General features: G+C 39.2%; 2 protein-coding genes across 3 annotated transcripts in view; one reads left to right on the forward strand and one right to left on the reverse strand.

Annotated features, from left to right (window-relative positions):
• LOC141432906 (lipase member H-like) overlaps window positions 1-5,426 on the reverse strand; it is a gene marked incomplete in the record, with an annotated part of 18,810 nt that extends 13,384 nt beyond the window's left edge. Inside the window, 1 exon segment of the mRNA XM_074094736.1 lies at window positions 5,207-5,426.
• A 12,325-nt stretch (window positions 5,427-17,751) lies between these two features.
• Window positions 17,752-23,006, forward strand: LOC141432910 (uncharacterized). Of its 2 annotated transcripts, none has more exons than XM_074094743.1 (3): window positions 17,752-17,857; window positions 21,694-21,855; window positions 22,722-23,006. In XM_074094743.1, the coding sequence occupies exons 1-3, from the start codon at window positions 17,789-17,791 to the stop codon at window positions 22,827-22,829; spliced, it is 339 nt and encodes a 112-aa protein (XP_073950844.1). In that variant the 5' UTR covers window positions 17,752-17,788; the 3' UTR covers window positions 22,830-23,006. The 2 variants fall into 2 exon arrangements, with proteins under 2 accessions (XP_073950844.1, XP_073950845.1); XM_074094744.1 differs by having other exon boundaries at window positions 21,694-21,866; window positions 22,722-22,812.
• The last annotated feature ends 644 nt before the right edge of the window (window positions 23,007-23,650 follow it).

Consider the following 23,650-nt stretch of genomic DNA (forward strand, 5'->3'; position numbering starts at 1 on the left):
TATCATGTCACGGTTAGGGAGACAGACGTGCACACAAATTACATGTTGAGGCTAATGCCTCATCTAAACGGTACGAGTTTCGTTACATAAGGTTGCGTGATTTACCAGATGGTCTTTAAAGGCCCAACACACAGACAGACGTCTGATGCGACGGGCTTATTTACATGGTAGGTATATGGACCCGCGCCCGACCCGCGCCCGCCGTCAGGCACTTGTCTCACCGCCAGCGAGGAAACAATTGGCTATCGACTATTTTCCCGCTCAAGAAACGAACAAAAGATATAAGATCCTGTAAGAGTAAAAGAGACACATATATTAATAGTTGATCGCTGGCTGTTCACACTGTCGGCGAAACTCGCTCTTACATCTTTTGTCACAGCGACAAGAGCTATAAAACTCACTGAGCTATAGATACTCGCTCAGTGATGTCAGCTTGGCGCCGCCCCGCACGAGCGAGTCGAGTGGAGCGAGTAATCGCCCGTCGTACGCGAACACTCGCTTACAGCCGAGCGACAAAACTACACTCGCTTCTCGCTGCTCGCCCACTCGTTTCTAGTTACTCGCTTCTCGCTCATCGTCGGCGGTGGGACAAGTGCCTCAGTGTGATGGCGTCCATACACCGCCATGTAACAACGCCCATCACGGGCGTGTTGGCTTAAAAAACTAGACTGCGTCCAGACAGCAATACTCAGAAAAAGGACGGTGCGCTCAAACCACGCGATTCCCGCCGTGTCTGAACAATACTTAGAAACGTTGGTAAGCCCCGATATTGTCAATACGTAGTCAATATCACAAAAGCGGTTGAACCGATTCTCATGGTAGCTAATAAAAAGCACCGGAACGGAAGGAAACCCAATTAAACTGACATTGGCGTCGGAATTATAATAATCTTCTTTTTGCGTTGAGGTTTAAAACATAAAAAAGGACATCATCATCTAATCCGCCCCCCCCCCTGCCACCTGCCCTGCCCTGCCTGTGGCCTTCTCTCAGAATAGGACGTAACCTAACCTAACTTAACCTTAGAAACTTGAAAAATTCTCGATAAAATCCAACATGTCAAATACGAGTAAATCGTTTTTTATCAAACAGCTAAGAGAAACCTATAAGGGTTGCTTTCACGTAAAAAATGCCGCATGAAATCGGTAAGTACATCTGTCGTTAGGGGCTACAATATCACAAACAGACGGACAGACATTTTCGTCGAGCTTACAGCACCATTTCTAGCGTCAGGGGTCTTATGAACTATTGAAGAACAGGGGGCTACTACGAAATTCGGAACTCGAAGTTCGTATCGTACCGTCCCTATTGTAATATTCGGCCGAATATTCGGCATAATTGATTCCTAAGTAGAAACTAGAAATATGATTCATTTGTAATTTAATCAATTTAATTTAACTCTTGAAAACAAAAACTTGCTCAATTTCTCACAATAAAGACCTGATCGATTATATTAACATATTTTATTTATGAAGATCTTACTTATATTTTGATTTTAATTAATAACCATCTTTTTTATCTGCTGTTATTGGAAATAAAGCCACAGTGTCAACAAAACCATAAAGCCTCGCTGTACCTCATAATGATAACACATTTAACACTCAACTCATGTATGGCTCAATACAGTAAAAATTTTGAGTACCACTTTGCCGAACATTCGGTGATTTAGCTGAACATTAGGCCGAATACGAATATTCGGTAAATCTGCCGAATATGCCGAATACCTATAACAAAACGATAATTCGGCCCATCCTTAATATACAGCAACTCGTACGACGCTTGCACCGTGTAAATGATGCTTAATATCCGGTAACCTCCCGGTGCGAGTTCGTGACGGTATTTGGTTTGCAGCTGTCATGTAGTATTTGATGAGACGGCACAATTTGTTACGTGTTGTTATTCTTGTGGCGTAATTAAGTTAATCACCACTGATAAAACGTGCAATGAGTGTGTCAGATTAGACAGGTCGGAAGCATAAATTTGAGCTTGAGGTATCTCGCCTCTAGACTTCTCGCTCTTTCGCCATCGTGCTTTTTAGATATCCAATACTCAATACTCAATACTCAATATTGCTTATAGCATCTTGTTTTTAACCCCCGACGTAAAAGAGGGGTGTTATAAGTTTGACCGCTATTGTCACCGTTGCTCTTAAACGGGTGGACCGATTTGAATGAAGTTTTTTTTTATTAGAAAGCAAGTTTTCCAGCGATTGGTTCTTAGGCATGTTTTATCAAAATCAGTTAAGCCGTTTTTGAGTTATTAAACTTTGAAGTGACAAAGTCGGAGGTTTTCCAACTTTTTGTTGGTAAGGTTATTAAGAAAACTCGGTTCCAATTGGAAATTAAGCGGAAAGGGGGTTAACGGCCTACAAAGAGTACGGTTATCAGTTATAAAGAGTCCATTGGCTAATAAAAAGTGTAGTATTATGTGGTAGAACCTTACTGTAACAACTTGCTGGCTGCAGTACAAATGGGCCGGCTAGACCGGATTAGTACCACACTCCCGGGCCAATCAACTATTTTACCGACATTTTGGGCGTCTCCTGCGTTACCAAAATTGTCTCTGGCGTTACCAAAAAATCGAACTTCCAACAAGATATTTCACGGTTTAATAGGTTGAACTTACGTAGGATGGCATGTATTCCTGTAGGTACATCATCTATTACATTACAGAAAAAACATGTTTACTCACAAAAATCTGCAATTGTTTGAAAAATGTCGCTAACAGATGAGTGTTGGTATAAAAGTTGATTGGCCCTCCCACAGAATACCGGCGTGATAGTAGTTTTGCAACTGTGTTTCCTACGGTGAGAGGGAGATCCGGAGGCCCAACTCCCCTTCCCCCTTCCCACCCTCCTCCCTCCCCATTAGCCCATTTTAGGCCGGCAACGCACACGCAGTCCTAATAATGCTGTAGGCGTCCATGAGCGGCGGTGATCACTTACCTTCAGGTGACCCGCATGCTCGTTTGCCAGCCATTTGATTTAAAAAAGGACCTACCTAGTATCGTTTGTATGTCAAAAAACAAAAGTTATTTTTTTTATAAATATGGCTCTGACCATTAGAGGACAATTTTGCTAGGTTTTGCTGTTGTATGAGTGGTAGTGGCGAGTTGAACGATGGATGACCTACTGTTTGCGTTCCATATATCGAATAACATCAATAAGGCGTGTCTGTCAATTGGAAAGTTCGACTTTAGCGACACATAATAATATAAGATTTTGGCCGCGGCTTCGCCCGCGTGGAATTCGGTTATCGCGCGCTGTTCCCCTGAGGGAACACACAGTTCCTGAGAACTGTGCATTTTTCCGGGATAAAAAGCCCAAAAACTATCTCTATGCCAAAAATCACATCGATCCGTCGCTCCGTTTCGACGTGAAACATAACAACAAACATACAAACACACACTTTCGCATTTATTATATCTGTATGGATACATTAGAAAGGAAGTTGTTTGAAAATGTATAGACGATGCCCCGGGTAGGAGAGATACAGGGTTTAGATATTTTTTAATCTATATAATTGTTATCGTTTCTTTTTATACTTACTATATTATGTTTGTTGAAATATTTGTTATATATATGAATTCGCCACTAGGGGCGCTAGTGTAGCGTGAGGTCTCCGAAATGTCAAATCTCATAGCTTTTGGGTGAGCTACGCGGGTTTATTTATAATTAGAATAATTTTGTAAATATTTTGCAATATCTGAAATTAATTATGGCAAATATGCGTTCCGGGGCAATGAATGTCTGTGTTTTGTGACAGTTTTGTCTTTCGGAAACCTTTGTCCTCCCTTTTTTCCGAACAAAACGGGGACTATGCAACACTGTGGCATGCTTGATATTTTTGTGGTATGGTTTTAAGGTGTATTAAATATGATTTTAATCTAAACTTTGTTTTCACGCCCGTAATAACAAACTTTTAAAGCTATACTTAAAAACCTCACGCAACAGTGCGCCATCTAGTGAGACAAAAAAACGATAGCCCTCATTGAAACGACATTAAATTCGACATGATAGTTAGATACGAACAATAATTGAAGGGAAAAGGAGAGGCAGGGAAAGAAAGAGACGTGCCAAGCCAAAGAGAACAACACATGCTACCAGAGAGAGCACCACTAGATTAGATCGTAGAGTCTACCATTATTATCAGTGACGTTGACAACCGTAAACTATTTTTACAGCCACAATCTGTTCAAAATGCAGTTCTCATTGAACTTGAACCAAGCTTGCGGAAAGACACGCGTGGAATGCATTAATTAACATACATCAGTAAAGGTCGCAGGTCGGAGCAGACTTGGGTGCACCGCCCTTGTACCGTGGACGAACCTTTATGTTAAAGGTAATAAACTGTGGTACTTAATAATATTAAATTTAGTAATATATTGACTGTTATGTACGCTTTGACCGCAAACTAAGTTCTTTTAAACAGTTGTTAAACGTGATTCAAAAATATCTTGACTTTATGGGTGACTGTTGTACCTCTGTCTTTCCGAGACCCGTCCTAACAAATAATATGCGTGTTTTGAAACATGAATGGACACTGTAATAATTCCGGTTTGCGACTCTATTAAAAAACACTATTTAAGCTTTGATAACCAAATTAACTTCGATCAGCTTCAAAATATTTTTTTATTTGCTTTAAAACAAATAAATACGACTGAATTGGCAAAAGTAACTGACATCATAGCTAGCTACTGTCATACAAGATCTATGGGAATAACCCTGCGAGAATCATCTTTTGACAGCTCAAAAAAAGTATACAGGGTGGCTTTAAATTTAAGCTTCGATTCTACTCGCATATCTAAGCTATTTTTATTTTATAACATTTCAATCAAGTGAACCTACACGTCGCTGCTGCTGTCTTGATCAACTCCTCGAAGTTCTCCGTGAGGAACGGCGGCAGCAGCGCCCCCAGGCCGTCCAGGATGTCTCCCCTCGCTGCTGCCAGAACAGCCACGATCAACAGCACCCTCATGCTTACGAGGGCTTCTTGGTAAGTAGTTCCTCCACACTTCTAGAGTGTCTTCTGAAGGTAGATCTTGACGCGCGGAGATCGATTTATTACTTTAATTTCCTCGTGTCTTCAAAAATTTCACGGTCTTCGGCAGTTAGAAGACTGTCACAGAATATGCTGTCGCATTTGCGTAAAGTATTGACAATAATAGTTGATGTAATGTTATCTGTCTTGTATTGTATATATTTATATAAATATGGCACTTAAGAAAAAACTTTTGCACTCAATATCCCAAAAAAGCACCGAAGCTTTAGCACTACATAAATGTCTAGAAACACCAGAACAGGTTCGTTTTATCCACTGGTAAAGTCCGGTTAGCACTAGGGCTGGTCTGAGCGACGTCGGCGACAACGACAACAGCGACAACTCGCAACTGGCAACAACGCGACCGCCGCGCGACGCATCTCTATCATGAACTGGCCGTTCTCATAAATATCAACAAGAATTTTGTTTTGAAGCTAGTGATGAGCTGTGTCGATTTTTTTTAGATAACAAAAAAAATTATGAATGGCCATATTGGTTTGAAAAACCATTCGCAAAAGTTTTTATAATATTAAAGTACAGCATTGTTTAAGTATTGCCTTTTGCCTTTGCACTTATTCAATGAAGGTAGTTTCTTCGAATTAGACTAGAGTACTATCCAGCTTGATTAATTAATATTTGTGTAAGTTAACATTCAAAATTATTTACTATTTGATTGAATAGTAATATTTTTCTTCTATTTCAAAGCATAAAAAAATATTATTTCTGTAAAAATAAACAGTATTTGTTACAGCGTCTACCTATTGTCGTTATTAATATCAAGAATAAAAACGGCAAAACAATCACGTTTGTTGTACGGGAGCCCCCCTTAAATATTTATTTTATTCTGTTTTTAGTATTTGTTGTTATAGCGGCCACAGTAATATAATAATCTGTGAAAAATTCAAGTGTCTATCTATTACGACTCAAGAGATAGAGCCCTGTGACAGACGGTCAGACAGACAGACAGGCAGCGGAGTCTCAGTAATAGGGTTTCGTTGGCACCCTTTGGGCACGGAACCCTAAAAAGGCTCTTGAGAGATAAAGTAATCCCAACTGTTTATTTATATATTCTGGTGTACGGAACTTTAAAAACAACGTGACGTTAGATTCGTCCGTGCCGTTTGCCAAAACATTGACAGTCGATAAAATCATCACTAGCTACGATGTACCTTCTCGACCTTCGCCCTGACAAACTTTACAAGCCAAAACAACCATTGTTCTTTTGCAGTTATGGAAATATGTAAAGGGTACCATTTAAAAACAATCCCATACGCATGTAAAAATACCGACACACATAACTTATGCTCATTTTTATGCAGATAATGTGGAACAAGTAATGTACTTTCCAACATTGGAAAAACTCAGTTTAATAAATACATTGCATATCTTGAGACACTTGACAAAGCTATGGATAGTACGCAATGGATAGTATACTTATAGTATACAAATTGTACTTGAATACAGTCATATTCAACGTCCAAGACTAGACAACGAACAGTCGTATTATTATTAATACAAATAAAGTAATACCTACCTAAATTAGAACTACGCAGAAACATAGAAAAATTTCTAGGCCTAACGGTTTACGCGTGCGAAGCCACAGGTAACGACTAGTTATCAGATAAAATTATCAACAGAATTCATATTATTATTATATTATATTAGCTAAAGCCGTACGTCACTAAGAGATTTCGTCTTTATATTTCCTTATTTCAATCTTGTATAATAACTGGTTTACATGACGCTAAGTGATTGAAGTGCTGTTTAGTTCCGTATTTAAATAAAATAAAAATGCTTATTTAAAACTGACATAAGCAAGTTCTCATCATCATCATCAACTCCTGGCTATACATAAAGTAAAGTAAAAAAAAGTAAAAAAAGTTTTATTAAAAAGAAAGGTTATAAATCCTTTACAGTTTCATGTTTGGGATTCACAACATCAGCATGCCGAGATGACTAAAATTATTTAGTGAAACATGAAATTGAAAACAAAACAATGTACTGTCTAGCGGACCCCAAACTAGGCTAACCTGTATCTTGGGGACCAGATGAGTTTCAAATACACAAACATGTCGCAAACATGTCGAATTGTTCAACACACGCTGTATGCATCCAACCCTGCAAGCTAGGCCACGAGGGGGATACGAGTGCGGGGGCGTTCAAGTAATACGTAACGCAATTTTTGGAGATTTTTGACCCCCCCCATGTAACGCGCCGTAACATTTCTCTGCCCTCCCCCTTCCTAAAAGTAACGTAACACCCAAATTACCATTTTTTTAGCTATTCTGTAGCAGTTTCCGAATTAAGCTGGCATTTCTAGACACAGTCACACTGGCAACTTAGCATGAGAGCATTTATATTCCAAGAACAACAACTGATGATGCGAATTTCCCACTTTTGAGGACATTATAGTATGTACTTGTTACAAAAAATTGTGACGTAACGCGAATTTAGATTGTTTATTTGGAATCTCTTTGTATTTTTTATTTCAATTCCAAATTTTTACTTTTACGGTCATCCCGTAAAACCTAAATTGAAAATACAAACTGAATTATAGATGCACAGAAAAACCAGAAAAATAAGACCAGCACTGGAATCGAACCCAGGTCCTCGGTATTCCGTACCGCGTGCTATACCGCTACACCACTGGTCAACAATACAGACACGAATTTCCCTTATGCACCTCATATCTCAGCTTGTTTGTTTCTTATTTAGCCACTTAAGCAGTGACGCTAGCGACATCTATACCGTAGCCCTCATCGAGAAACTTTCGGCACTCCATTGGAACCAACTGCTCACCCGTACCCGTAACGCGAAGTTTGAAACACATCCTCCCCCCCTGTAACGCATCGTAAGTTTTTACAAGACCCCCCCACCCAAACTGCGTTACGTAATACTTGAACGCTCCCTACCCACTAAAAAGCACACTGGTTCCCTCGTCGCCATGGGAGCAAGAAGTCACACTCAGACGCTCGCTGGCCGAGCGATCCTCAAATCGACACCGTGCAATGCTGCTCAGATCCCTGCCCTCCCCTGCTGGTACCAGATTTATAGGGGCTTACTCCTCGTAGCCTCTGAATGATGAGCTCGTAGCATCTGAGCCATGTCCCCGGCGGGCTGAGGTTACGTGCTCTCACATTGACTCTCATGTCCTCATGCCCTACTTTGAAAGGATTTGAATTTGACGTCTTAGAGACCTGATGATAATAATATAAAAGTAGGTCTTACAGCACAACCTATATGGACTTGTATGGATTGAACCCTCGGCGTGGCATGGTCGTTGCTGCCGAGAGGTTTCGAGTAGAGCCCGCGGATCGGCAAGCGCAGCGCAGGACGTCGAGATGGACGGATGACCTGGTTAAAGTCGCGGGTTCACGGTGGATGCAAGCCGCTTCCAACCGAGGCAACTGGTCTAGAGGTCTATAGGGAGGCTTTTAGCCCCCGACACAAAAGAGTCTGTCTGTCTGTGGCACCATAGCTCTTAAACGAGTGGACCAATTTGAATGCGGTTTTTTTAAAGCAGGTTTTTTGGCGATGGTTCTTAGACATGTTTTATCAAAATTGGTTCAGCAGTTTTTGAGATATTGAACTTTGAAGTAATTCGTACCTATATTCTATAGAAAGTTTGCCAAAAACTTTCCTATGGCTTTTTTTACCTCTTCTCATAATGATGGGCACATAAACCCTGTTAGGCAACCCACTGACACCTCGCGCCGCTCACACGCCGCATATAAATGGCCCTTTAATCCACACAGTTCCACTTTTACGGATGACACTGTCATATCCGACCACAGAGCTAAGAAAAGGGATAGAACGCGCGAGTTACTAACCTAACTAACTTGATATTTTTTTAATGAAATGAAATTAAGTTTTTATTTCGGACATCACTAATTATCCATGTTATTAGTGTAACACCCGACTCTAAAATTTCAAAGTTCAATATCTCAAAAACGACTGAACCGATTTTTAACCCCTGACGCAAAAAGCTACGCTATGTGTCATGTCTGTCTGCTGTGTGTCTGTCTGTGGCACCTTAGCTCTTAAACGGGTGGACCGATTTGGATGCGGTTTCTTTTATTTTAAATTAGGTTTTCTAGCGATAGTTCTTAGACATGTTTCATCAAAATCGGTTTAGCCATTTCTGAGATATTGAGCTTTGAAGTGACAAAATCGGGGGGTTTTCCAATTTTTTGTTGGTTAGGTTATAATGACACTTCGCTATGAACCAGCTCACGGAAGCTCATTTCCCCCAAAGAAAAACCGCATTTAAATTGGGTCCATCCAATGGCATGAGAGGCATTCGGCATTCGGGTTTGTACATCAGTTTTGCAATAAAAACTGTATTTTTTTTATGAAAAGGATACCTACCTACAATTTTTATTGTACACAACTCATTTTGAGTCGCCGTGCGACACAAACTGGACTTTTGTATAAAACCAAATGTAGCAGAAATTACACGACTCACAATTCAAAAAAATTACGTTCGTAACATTTAGCTTCCTCATACCTATCTTTTGCTAGGTACGCGGATTTGCCCTATAAGTAATATATACACACACACATCACGCATTAAGCACATTAAGTTTGAGAAAAACGGTACAATAGTCACAGGTTGCTATAGCCTATCGCCTACGGTATACCTAAACCTATATTACCCTCAGTCGCCTCTTATGACATCCACGGAAGAAATGGAAAGGTGTAATTCTAACCCGCCACTATAATAGGTACACGGGTATAAGTAATATCATAATAAATATTATCATAATGGCTAAAAAAATGTTACTTAGCCTCCTGAGTCCTGACTTTTGTTAACGAACTTAGTGCTTATAAGACCTAGACGTGGTTGACCTGCTTTGTTATTTTGGATATTACGTAAAAATTCTTGGAATTCTTTATTCAATGATCGATTTGTATTTCATAAAGTACATTCGGTCATTATTCTTAGTGTTAATTGGTCCTTTATAAAGTACGCGAGGGCTCCGGAGGTTAGATGGCCATTTCTATTATTCTATTAGTTCTGTGGTACTGTCAGGATATAATTTATAGCCATTTGATGAGGGATTTAAGGACGTTACTCCTAACGGCTTACTGATGAAGTTATGAGACTTACGAGTGATGAGTATTAATTAACGTCCAGAAAGACTTGAGCCTTTTAGCCTATGTCAGATATCGGTGTGCAGGTAACTGGTCTTGCACAAAACAATCAATCTGTGCCTTTTCATTCATTACTTCCAAGCCCAACCCAGCACAATCTACTTTTAATTAATATAAAGTTATAAAAAAAACCTCGCCATATTGCAGAAAACCAATAGAACTAATTTCTTGCACTGGTAACAATAAATTCAAATGTCATCTGTCTATTGCTGTCAAAGTTCAACGTTGTTTGCGCGTCGTATTTTAAAGTGCTATTTTGTGTTTTTGTGCGTTAAAATGCCGAACATTATCCATAGCCTTGGTAGGAAAATAATTTACAATGTATAAAAGTATTTGTCATAGAAAAAGTCTGAAGGATTACAAAATATTCCTTTAAATAACATCACCGACAACGTTATCAATATGACTGGTAGGTATCGTATAGTAAGTGTAAAGAATGTTGCAATATAAAACGTAGAAGTGCTGCCCTCGCGTCAGGTTTTTTATATTCCTGGTCAGCCTTTATAAAATTCTCGTGTCACAGTGTTTGTAACCAAACTCCTCCGTAACGAGTTAACCGATTTTTATGAAATTTTTTGTGCAAGTATATTCGGTAGGTCTGAGAATAGGACGTAAACTATTTTTCATACTGGTACACGGACGGAGCCGCGGGCAACAGCTAGTATAATATAAAATCAAACCTTTGTTTGCAATAACAAGGTCAAATTTTCAATTGCTGGAAATGCACACTTAAAATGAAGACGCAACCTAATTCGAAGTTTTAGCAACTAGCAAGTTAAAATATGATTACGAAAGCAAATTACGGTGTTTATTAAGATTACGGATTATTGCAAACATGCGATGTTAAGGCTCTGTCCACAAGAACTGCGGTTGTTAGATACACAGCTCTGCTGCTTACGATGAAAAGGTCTGTCCCAGAGAGCACCGACCGATTGTCATTTTATTTTGAGACCTGAAAAGAACACACGAAACCTATTAAATTACCTTTACAGTGTCCATCCGTCCGTGAAATGGATAGACAGCTGAAATTCTTTATAATGATGTATATTCAATTTACAAACAAGAAAGTATACCTACTGAGTAAGTATATAGACGCTCTTAAAAGGTCTTAAGGTCGCGGGTGAGCAAGGAAATTATTTTAGTTCATTTATATAGACGGTATTTGTTGCTCGATTTTATTACAAACTCAAACTCACAACATTTATTGACATAAAAAACACACTCTCACAAAAAAAACACCGTAAAAACATAAATAGAAGAAGAGAGAAAAATTAGAGACGGGAGCGCCAAAGTTCGTATACTCTTCGCAAGTCATACCGTAATTTTTGTCCGAATCATCGTTTGTCATAATTTTTTTCCCACTTGAAACCTTAAACTTTTCTGAATTTTCAAATGTTCATCCTATAGAAGACTATAGGTTAGGTTAGGTTTGTTTTATAACAATTCTGAAAAATTAATGGATTCTGAGAACAAAGAGTTATGACAAACGATCATTCTGAGAAACATTACATTCGGACTTTCAATAAGTATGCGAGTCGATATGGACCCATTCTACAGTAAAGGACTTGATAGCCCAGTGATTAGAGAACCTGACTTCAAAGTTCATGGTCCCCAAGTTCGATACCCGGTCGAGGCAGATACTTGTATGAAAAACGCGAATGTTTATTCTCTAGTAGTGGGTGTTCAATATATATTAAAGTACTAGCTCTTGCCCGCGGCTTCGCCCGCGTGTAATTCGGCTATCGCGCGCGATTCCCTTTGGGAACTATTTATAGATTTTTAACACAAGTTTTCGATGCGCAAACGAGAAGCATAGGTCCGTCTAGCACGGCGCGTCGACGCACACTGTCTATTTGTATCGGAGTAAACGAGAGCCCACTGTCGCTGTAACTGAGCAGCCGGGTTTTAGATGATAATAATAAATAAATATTGAAATAAAAAAAGTATGGATTATTTGTGAAATATGACTCGTTAGCAGTTTAGGTATGAATATGTTCACTTCATGTTTTTAATTGCAGACTCATACGTCTAAAAAATAAGGACATAGAACCGTTTAAAGATGATTTTAAGACCAATCTTTGCAATTTTTCTTTATCGAGCCGATTTTGTCCTATTATGTTTCGAGTCCGTCCACGGTCTTTGAAATATGATGAATATTAACATATATTTTTTTGATGCGCTAGAACAAATAGTTTTTCTTAAAAAACTGCGTAAATGACATAAATTTCAACAAAATTAGGTCTTGTCAGCCTCTTAAAAGTAGCCTATGTCACTCTCTGGCCCATAAACTATCTCTGTGCCAAAAATCACGTGATATTTAATTATAATATATTGTATAGGTGAATCAATGAAAGGCCGGATAAGTAGGAGTCCAAAACTTTATTAGCTGGCATTCACTGTACACACTTTCACAATAGAAATAGATCAATAACGTTTTGAACATGAGACTGAATAATTAAACACCCAACCCAAACACAAGATAAGATAAGACATACAGAAAGAACAGTCAATGCGCGCGGAGCGAGCTCGGTTCCGTGGTGAGGCGACGCGCTAACTGACATTTTGGCGGGCGGTTAATACGGTATTTGACTATTTTGTATATGTTTTATAAATTAAAACTACACAATGCCTGTTATCGAATAGAGAAACAATTATTAAGCTTCCTTAACAAATGACAAAGTTATAAAGGTTTAAAATACAAGATTAGACAGAGAAAGACATACTGGCATGTGACGTCACACGCCAGTAGCGCCATACTTGTTGCATAGAGAAAAGCGTTTGAGAAAGAGACAGGTATATAGATTTTTCAAAAAATCACTATAAATCCAATTTTCAACCGATTTAAGTTTTCTCTTCGCTAAACACTGTCTGTAGTCTGTATATCTATATTTTCATAACAATATTAAGATATGGCAAATTCAGGAGTTGTCAAATACCGTATTTGAAAATCGGCCGGGCGCGCGACGGCGGCGAGTAGATCGGCGGGAAGACGAAGGGTTTACGATAAATATTATTACTGTGACTGACAGTGTAGGTACGGAACTCTTCGCGTAAAACTCCAACTCGCACTTAGCCCGTTAACAATCAAACTAGTATCATATTATACTTAATTACAAATTCAATTCTTAGTTACGCATTTAGCCTTGTCGTGAGAATGAATTGAAATTATGGATGTTGTTTTTTTGTCAAAATATCAGTGATCATTGTGATGCAAATTGAATTAAATTTAATTATCACTATCTCGTCATGCGAAGGGTTATAGAATTACGAAATAATTGCGACGTTTAAAATAATAATAAAATAGTTATTTATTAAATAAATACGTAAATACCTTAGAAAATCTCTATGTATATACTTGTGTTCTCTGTACTGTTTACTGTATTGGTGTGCAATAAAGAGTTATTGTATTGTATTGTAAATACGTATAAATGTCTCTCTAAGCAGTTTAAAGTCACTCCATAATTGTGGATTTAATTTTGTAATTAGTTTAAGGGGCTGTTTCTCCATCCATTGATTAGCGTTAACCGCCGGTTAAATGTGATGCCATCTCCGTCTACTCGAACAAAAAAAATAGAGACGGCATCACACCTAACCGTCAGTTAACACTAATCAATGGATGGTGAAACAGCCCCTAAATCTACATGATTCGAAGGTGAACTGTTTCGGCTAATCTTCTTTTAAAGGTAGGTAAACCAAACATATATGACTATCGTCAAGAGGGCGCTTTTGTTCTTATTTATATGGCAATAGGTCAGTATAGTCGGCACAATGATATCTTGACTTGTCTACAACGTTTACCTGTATTTCTGATGTTAATTTGGAAAGGTTTTGTAGTGAAATAGTTTCATTCCCCAAGCGTTTTTTTTCTGTAGTTTGTTGTAAACATTAGGTATTCACAATGATCCGTTGTTGTTTGTTGACTAGCGTTTTGGGCATTTTTTGTTATTGTTCAAAGAAAACGCCACAGTGACACTGACAATCATCAAAATTATTGCCAGTGCAACAAATTAGTTCCAATGAAATTCCGCAACATGGCCTTGTTTAAACAGGGCTGGATTAGTCAGAATAGACAAGCAAAGAAATTGAAAATGTTTCATAAAGTTTGTTTGTTTATATTTTTTATTGCGCAAAAAGGAAATACAAAAACGCCACAAAAAATAAAGTGTTAAGTAAGTAAGCAAAAGAGGTAAAGTTATTTTTTATTGTAAAATATGCATTCTTGCGATGCATACTGTCTCTTACTTACTTAGATTGAACTTGAAAAGAGCTGATGATTTCCAAATGGCTGGAAAGGGAGCATTGCCTAGGGGCCCCGACATGGTAAATCCGGCCGTGTTCACGCCAGGTTTTCATTAAATCACCAAAGGTATACATTAATTTTTCCCTGGGGTCTCAAACTATTTCAGTGACAGGTGCCAGACAAACTAATAGACAGAGTTATTTTCGCATTTTTAACATAAGAGACGGACGGATGACATCCGGCAGCAAGCCGGTACTAACTGGATGAGGGTGGCAGGGGACAGACAGACGTGGAAACGTGAAGAGGAGGCCTACGTTCGAAGACGGACGCAACAAGGGCTGCTATAGACAGATAGATAGAATATGAGTAAGGATTTGAAACAAACTTGCCATTGGTGAATCTTTGCAAAATTTCTAGCGACTTCTGAAAAATGAGGTGGCAACACTGAAGCAGTATCAGTCAGAGCTGAGCGTGCAAAAATATCTGACACGACCCCTAAAATGAGAGTCGTATCAGACACGATTTGCTCTGTCAGATTTTAATGCTAGCGTACTGTGTGGACTGCAAACATTTCCTGCTTACATAACCCCAAAAGTAACTTCCGATCTCAAACTGTTGTCCGTCGGTGTGTTTGCGCATGATCGTGACATTCTCGCGACGCTTCACGGCCGTCTTGGGTAACCGTTTAATAACTATACCTACTGTTACTTTATTACAAAATGACGGTGACAAGAATTGATGGTCAAAGAACTTCAAATAATTTATAGAATCAGGCGTTACTTTACGGAGCTGGACTGGGCAAAGTAAATGTTTTAAGTCTGCTACAAAGATACTATATAAGTATACCACGCGCCATATAAATCTGCCTAAAAGTTCATTACTTAATACTCAGTTTTGACGCATTTTTGAGATATTTTTTTATGCGACGTCTTTACGTTACTTCCGGATTGTGTTAGAATCGCTTAAGCCTATTCAATTATTGGAATTATACCTTTGTAGTTTTTGCGGTGCTAGTCGTGGCAATGAACTTTTAGGCAAAGTTAGGTGGCGGAAGGTATGCACAGTCATAAGACTACATAAATAAGTAGGTCATTTGTAAATTATGAAACTATTACTTATTTTGTGGCTTTAAAAGACTTTTAAATTAGTACCTACATAAACATAATTATTATAACTTTTAATTATTTGAGGTCTTGGCACACGAAGAAAAAGGAATTCTTTAACCAAGGATATTCAGTCTCAGAAGCACTCGAGCAGAGGCAGAAGCAGAGTGTCGTGGGTTCAAACCCCGGCTCGCACCTCTGAGTTTTTCGAAACTCATGTGCGGAATTACATTTGAAATTTACCACCAGCTTTGCGGTGAAGGAAAACATCGTGAGGAAACCGGCACAAACCTGCGAAGCAATTCAATGGGGCGTGTGAAGTTCCCAATCCGCACTGGGCCCGCGTGGGAACTATGGCCCAAGCCCTTTTGTTCTGAGAGGAGGCCTGCGCCCAGCAGTGGGACGTATATAGGCTGGGATGGAATGGGTTCAGTCTCAGAAATATTGTTTAAATCTAAGTAATTATTTTCTTTAAGTAAGTATTTTATACCGAGCGGCAAAAAATCTGGCCCTCGAATGTATATAGTAATAGGTAGTTTTATATGCAGACTGGGCCAAATTTTGGGCCGCTGAGTTAGTTTTAACCCAAGACAATATTTTGTCTTTACCCAATACAATATGGCGTCCGGCTATATACGAAATATTATTGTCTTTACCAAGGTATATTGTCTTAATCTAAGCCATCATTTTTCTCCGTGTAACGTACATAATATGTATGCCCTTGACTGTACGTTACCGAGGCTTATGATGAATTATACGCATGCTAATATTGCAACTACTATCATAATAAAGATCAATAACGAAAAATTAACATACTAAATGTCTGTTGATACGAATAATATCCGCGTATGATGCGCTTCCTAGATCGAAATAGCCCAGTCATATAATAACCGCTTCCTACTGCTGCGCGAATTTCGGTTATTTTCCACAGCATTTTACAGTTCCTGATGCTAACTAGTTTTGCCATGTCAAGTTGTCGGTGTGGGGGCATGCATAGGCGTGCCTAAACGAATCTAATTACTGCATCAATTAGATTATCAAACATATTGGACACGCAGGTATTATGATTTTAACTGCTTGTTATAAAGTGAAATGTTGCTACACCCACTGGGATTTTTTTATTGATACTACCTGTAATAAATAAATAAATAAAATAGGTAGTTCCACGTGCGACCATCACTGCCGTGCCCGTTTTGAGTAGAGATGGGCCGAACATGGGTTTCACCGAATACGAATATTGGCCAAATGTTCGGCAAAACTTTTGCTGAACCGAATATTCGGCATAATTGATTCCTTTACGTAAACAATACAAGTCTGAACTTCTTGTCGCAAAGCGCGCAGATGGAAGCCTAACCCTATTTTTTTAGGGGTCCCATAGACGTAAAGTGGGGGTGATTTTTTTTCTCGTCCAACCCTATAGTGTGGGGTCTCGTTGGATAGGTCTTTTAAAACCATTAGGGGTTTGCTCAGTCGATTTTTCGATTCAGCGATTTGTTTGCGAAATTTTCAACTTTAAATTGCAAATTTTCATTAAAATCGAGCGTCCCCCTCCCCCTCTAAAATCTAAACCGGTGAGGGGAAAATTTTGAACAATTTCAGGATGGTAGTAAATATATCAAACTTTCAAGGAAAACTATAACGGTTAAGTTTACTTGAGTTTTTTTTATTACTTATTTTAATTTATTAACAGAAATTGAGAATTATTAGTAGTTTATGAGTAAATAGCAGCTAAGGTATAAAATATATCTAGCTATGGAAGATTCCGTATAAAATAAAAAATCCTTAGAAAAATATTACTTAATTTTTTCGTAATGGCTACGGAACCCTATTTCGGGCGTGTCCGACACGCTCTTGGCCGGTCTTTGTGGTAATCTAACCGACGAAATATTTACATAAATGTCATAATTTTTTACCCGAGAAACTACCTAATTGTTGTATTTAAACATTCAGTTCGGTGTTGAACGAGGTCCTTTAGCTTGTTCGATTGCTATCTACTTCTAATTATTTCATTAGTCGCCTAATTATATCATCATTGGTAACTAGAAGATATGTCTCGTTCAAAATCCACGCAATAAAATACCTAAAGATTCCATCCAATTTACTTGTTAGTTATAATATAACCCTAACCTGCGTGTTTGAAAGAAATTGGTCCATTATATTCATTGTCCATGGTTCATCTAATAGAGATGTTACCAACTACCAACCATTATAAATGGCTTATATAAGGCTCATTGGATGATGGCAAGGCTTTACTCATGGGGGCGGTACAGTGTCTTCTTCTCCTGGCGTTGCTGCTATGGCAAGCTTCTGCCTCGCCAGCTGTTGTAAGTCACATTCATTGCTTTGAGTTTTATCATCATCATCAACCGGAAGATGTCTATTGCTTGACATATAGGGCGGTCCTCAAGGATCTTTACGGCATTCGGTTTTGTGATAGTATGCCTCATAGTAGGCCCTCGTAGGACAATTGGTTCATGTAATCTTAGGTTAGTTTGTAAAGGCATTAAATGTTAGTTCATGTTACACAGTATGGTTTAACGCAGTGAGTGGTGGGCAAACTTTCTTGATAGGGGGCCAAAAAGTGACAGATATTTTAGAGCAGAGGACCTCTTCTGCTACACGGCTAGTCTAGCTGTCTCCTTTACTCGTGCATCTATTACTTATTCTATTTCATATTGAGTATTATTTATCGCAGGCCATATGGTTACTATTAATTTCGAAGGTACGTCAACAGGCCGGTTTAAATTCCTTGGCGGCGGGTCGTACTTTGGCCATCAGTGGTTTAATATCTTTCACTCATAATCATGTCGACCTGAGTTATTGTTTAACGAACTCGTGATCGCTTACTTTAGCCTATTTACCATCTATTTTTATCTTCATCCTCCACCGTGTTACAGAAAGATGTTGTGAAAACGATTGCGATTACCACGAATGCGTTAGCAAAAACCGTATATGTAATGATAAGCCAATGACAAATATATCCATACTAATATTATAAATGCGAAAATGTGCGTTTTAGTGTGTTTGTATGTTTGTCCGTCTTTCACGTCGGAACAGACCGACGGATCGACGTGATTTTTGGTATAGCTATAGTTTACGGCCAGAAAGTGACTTAGGCTACTTTTTATCCTGGAAAAATGCATAGTTCCAGAGGGAATAGCGCGCGATAACCAAATTCCACGCAGGCGAAGCCGCGGGAAAAAGCTGGTAAATAAATAAAACGACTTAGTTGCCAGTAATTTTAGGATTCTGAAAGCGTAACCGTTTGTTGTAGAAGAGATTAGTTATCGGCAGTGATTGTTTCCAAGTTCGTAATTAAGATGGCAACAGAAATTAGTTCTGTACCTATCACTAATTTTGATCTTCAAAACATGATGATCGATACGACCAGCGCAGCCGAATTAATACAATTTGCAGATCATTTTTATTTGGATCATTATAATCTTAAACCCGTTTAACCGTTTGTCACGTGTAAGCTTCCAAATGTTGTAGCGTTAATTGCTTTCGGTATAGTTTTTAACAATTACAATTTTATTTGGACGACTGATACCCGTTGGGGCCGAGTACTCGAATGGAGACCGCGGATCGGCAAGCGCAGCGTAGGATGTCCACCAACGAGGTAACGGATGACTTGATTAAAGCCGCGGGCCTTACGGTGGATGCAGGCCGCTCTAACCGAAGCGGTTGGAGGTCTAATGGACGTCCTACGGCTGATAGATGAATATTCGGTGAATTAAAAAAATAACATTAAAAACAAAAAAAAATGTTAAAGTTTGGTTATACTCGTACTTTAAGCAATTTTTTGATTATTATTAACAACTTGGAAAAAATGAAACTGTCCTCGTTGTATACTTAGCAAAAAGAAGTAGGTAGCGAAAACAATTATGCCCCCAAGTATCATCATGTCAGCCGAAAGACGTCCACTGCTGGACATAGCCCTCCCCCAAGGCTCTCCACTCAGACCGGTCTTGTGCTTTCCGCATCCAACGCGATCCCGCGATCTTAACCAGGTCGTCGCTCCATCTTGTTGGAGGCCACCGACAGCGGACGCCATTCAAGAACCTTCTGACCCCATCGGCCATCAGTCCTGCGAGCAATGTGCCCCGGACACTGCCAATTCAGTTTCGCAATTCTTCGGGCTATGTCGATTAATATAGTTCTACTGCGGATATCATCATTTCTGATTCTATCCCGCAGAGAAACCCCAATTATGATTCCAAGTATTATAGACAATAAAGCCTCAGTTTGGAAGCTTTTTAGAAACGATAGTCGCATGACAGCCATTCCTAACACGGAACTAGCGCCGCCGCCGTCGGTTGCAAACATCAAAACTAGTCTTTGACGCACGTTTTGATTGAACCAGTTTTTTGTGTTTATACAAAGATGAAGTTAACAGGGGACGGTCATCTTTAAATTTAGGATTTATGTTGATAAAATTTCCGTCGATATAAAGTGACGCAAATCAACCGGAAAACCGCAAAATTAAAACAAAATGTAAATTATTGGTGTTATTTTTGTATCGAACGAAACTGTTGTTTGGATAATATCACATCTAAAACATGGAGTTAAAGTGAATGTGGATGAAAACAAAATGGATAGTCAAAATACCACAAACGGGACTTATCACGCTAAAACACACAAGTTATATTTACGTCGACGTTTCGACCACATTACAGTGGCCGTGGTCACGAGCAGACTGAAGTGTGGGGTGTCAAGTCTGCCTCGCAGCGCGAGTCCTTCGAACTCATCTTCATCTTGCTAGGCATTTGACACCCCACACTTCAGTCTACTCGTGACCACGGCCACTTTAATGTCGTCGAAACGTCGAGGTAAATATTACTCGTGTGTTTTAGCGTGATAAGATAAATCGCGTTTGTGGTATTTTGACTATGAGTGAAAATCACGAAAGTTTAAAACGTTATAACAAAATGGATGTCAGAAAATAAGTGTTTTGCAGGTGGTAGGACCTTGTGCAAAGACAGCCGGTGAAATTACTGGCACTCGAGGTATCCCATCTTAGGCCTCTAGGATGGCAACGCATCTACAATACCCCTGTTGTTGCAGATGTTTATGGGCGGTGGTGATCTCTCACCATCTGGACACCTACTAGCTCGTTTGTCATCCAGTCGAATAAAAAAAAAGAAGAATTTATAGAAAAAACTGGTTTTTTAATCGACGAGTCCATCTTGGAGGTGGACGTCCTGCACAGCGCCTGTCGATCCACGGTCTCCATTCGCAAACTTTTTTTTTGGTTTATTCTTTGTTTTATTGATATTATTTGAGGACATTCAGCAATAGCGGGTGTTATAACAGCATTTTTATTTGTGAGTTGCGCGGCGCTTCGGGCAGTTCTGTATCGCATGCCAACTAGGATCCACATAATATCAGCGTCGAGTTACCTTCCGTGGCCTGACGAATGCGGAGTGGATTCCTTTTTCATAACAAACGTATTTAGATAGTTATTGGAATATTTTTTACTTCCTATTGATTGTGTTAGTTATTAAATAAATGTTTCTTATTTTTACCCGACTGCGAAGAAGGAGGGTTATGTGTTTGACGCGTATGTATGTATGTATGTCTATTCCTATGTCCTCTCGTAATTACTCAACGGCTACACCGATCTTGATAAATGATACGTCATAGGGTTCGTCTTGATGACGCGAGTGACACTGGGTACATGAAATTCTTAAAAAATCAAAATGGCGGATTTTTGGTGCCAAATTGTAAGTTTTCAGAAAAAAATATTCAGGTCTATCGAGTAGGGTGTCAAATGAAAGCTAATAATTAGACCATTCTAAATATATATGGGTTATAATAGTTTTAATCTACCATTTTCATAGAACTATTAAAAAAGTGTGAAATAAAACAAGAATAAAACAATAAATTTAAAAAAGACTGCCTTGAAAAATACTAAAAAGAAGAAAACAAGTCTAGTGGACTAGAACTTTGTTAAGTAGCTAACTTAAAGTCAACAGTCAGGACCCATTTAAATCGTGACGCTCAAAAATTCTTAACCTAATGGGTCCCGACTGTTGACCTTTAACAAAGTTCTAGCCCACTTGTTTTCTTCTTTTTAGTATTTTTCAAGGCAGTCGGGTTTTTTTTATTCTTGAACAGACCCAATGCACGCCAACCACCCTAAAGACTGAATTGTCACCAGTTGAACCACGACGCGTCCTCCCACCCGTCGCTGTCGGAGCTGTCGACGCGCGTGGCGCCGCGTGCGCCGCTGCTGAAGGACAGCCGGCTCCCGCTGCCCGGGCCCCAGGACATTGAGGCCATCAAGAAGGTGGCCCAGATCCTGGCCATGCTGGCCGAACAGGTACTGGGGGGGTACGTGCCACATCAACATCATATCAGCCGTTTGACGTCCACTGTTGGACATAGGCCTCCCCGTAGACCTTCCAATTGCTTCGGTTGGAAGCGGCCTGCATTAGACATACATACATAAAATAATAAAAACAAATAAATATCACGGGACAATTCACACCTATTGACCTAGTGCCAAAGTAAGCTTAGCAAAGCTTGTGTTATGGGTACTAAGCAATTGCTGAATATAATTATATAGATATAGATATACTTAAATACATATTAAACACCCAGGACCCGAGCACAAACATTCGTATTTTTCATACAAATATCTGCCCCGACACGGGAATCGAACCCGGGACCTCAAGCTTCTAGCATTAGGCCATCTGGTCGTCATACATAGCTCTAAATAGTAGTGATAGGCACATACCTCCCCTAAGAATGGGAGGGCTTGGCCCGTATTAAGTACCCACGCGCGGAGCCAGAGCGAATTAAAAACATAATCACACCATTGACTTGCAAAGCAGGTACGTTCATCCCCATGATGTTTTCCTTCACTGTAAAGCTCGTGGTATATAATAATATGTAATTTCACACATGAATTTCGAAAAACTCAAAGTTCGACCATGGATTTGATCCCACGATCCTCTGCTTGAATGACCACAGGTCAAACCACTAGGCCACCACGGCTTTCTCAAGTAAGTAAAAATACATGTGATAATCGGAAAGTCACTCGAGGAACCGAGCCGTTGGGGGAGAAAGGCTTTTGAGCGATTATTTTTGCGACCCGAAAGAAGAGACATGGCAAGTGTAGCCATGCGTAGGCAAGTGCAGGTGTAGCCAGCATTAGACCTTTTCACATTATAGTTCTGGTTGCAGGTGATCCCGGCGATCATCGGCGAGCCGCCGGGCGCCTGCGCGCCTGCGACGCCGACGACCCGCCGCCAGACCCCGTCAACGACAAGACGACAACTGACAATTAATTAATTAACAACCCTTGACGTGCCTTGACTATCTAGTAAAATGAGCTCTCTCACTTAGCGGACACGTCTTTCGCACTTGTTTTTAAACATCAATTCATCATCATCTCAGCATCATTGTTTACGTCCCACTGCTGGACACAGGCCTCCTCTCAGAATGGGAGGGCTTGAATTCAAATTCAAATTCAAATCATTTATTCAGTAAATAGGCCGCAATGGGCACTTTTAAACATCTTGGGCCGTAGTTCCCACGCGGGCCCTGTGCGGATTGGGAACTTCACTCATACTATTGAATTACTTCACAGGTGTGTGCATATTATACTGATAGTTGATGCATCATGTGGTCAATTGATTATAGTTGTAAAGCGTGTAATCGCAATCATAGTTGAAAGTGTAAGCATTTCGCTAATTATAACAAAACGCCCGTTTTCCTTGACAAGGTCTGTAACTAATTAAATTGTAAGTTAATTAATGGGTATATTATTACTAGCGACTTTCTTTATTATAAGAATAATTTTATTAAATAATTTAGTAAATAATACAGTTTTTTTTTTGTTTATTATATTTATATGTAAGAAGTGGTACACTCATTTTTCATTTTCAAAGTAAGTTTCAAGGTAAGTAATAGAATATATAAAAACAAAACATTAATTACGTATAACTTCACTATTTTTTAAATATAACATGGGTTTGCTATAATGCTCATAACGTATAATGATAAAATATATAATTTCATAATGTCTAATGAGCCATAGACATAATGAGTAATAACATATAACATTCATTCAACCTTACAACTTACAACGGAAATCATAACGCTCAAAAACA

Source organism: Choristoneura fumiferana, chromosome 11 (genome assembly GCF_025370935.1).
Source record: "Choristoneura fumiferana chromosome 11, NRCan_CFum_1, whole genome shotgun sequence".
Taxonomy (NCBI): Eukaryota; Metazoa; Arthropoda; class Insecta; order Lepidoptera; family Tortricidae; genus Choristoneura; species Choristoneura fumiferana.

Bases quoted from the DNA above. Each gene is read 5' to 3' on its own strand.
- LOC141432910 (XM_074094743.1), top strand. From the start codon at position 17,789: ATGGGGGCGGTACAGTGTCTTCTTCTCCTGGCGTTGCTGCTATGGCAA. The intron at 17,858-21,693 runs GTAAGTCACATT...AATTGTCACCAG, and splicing joins CTTCTGCCTCGCCAGCTGTT to TTGAACCACGACGCGTCCTC. The intron at 21,856-22,721 runs GTACTGGGGGGG...TTCTGGTTGCAG, and splicing joins TGGCCATGCTGGCCGAACAG to GTGATCCCGGCGATCATCGG.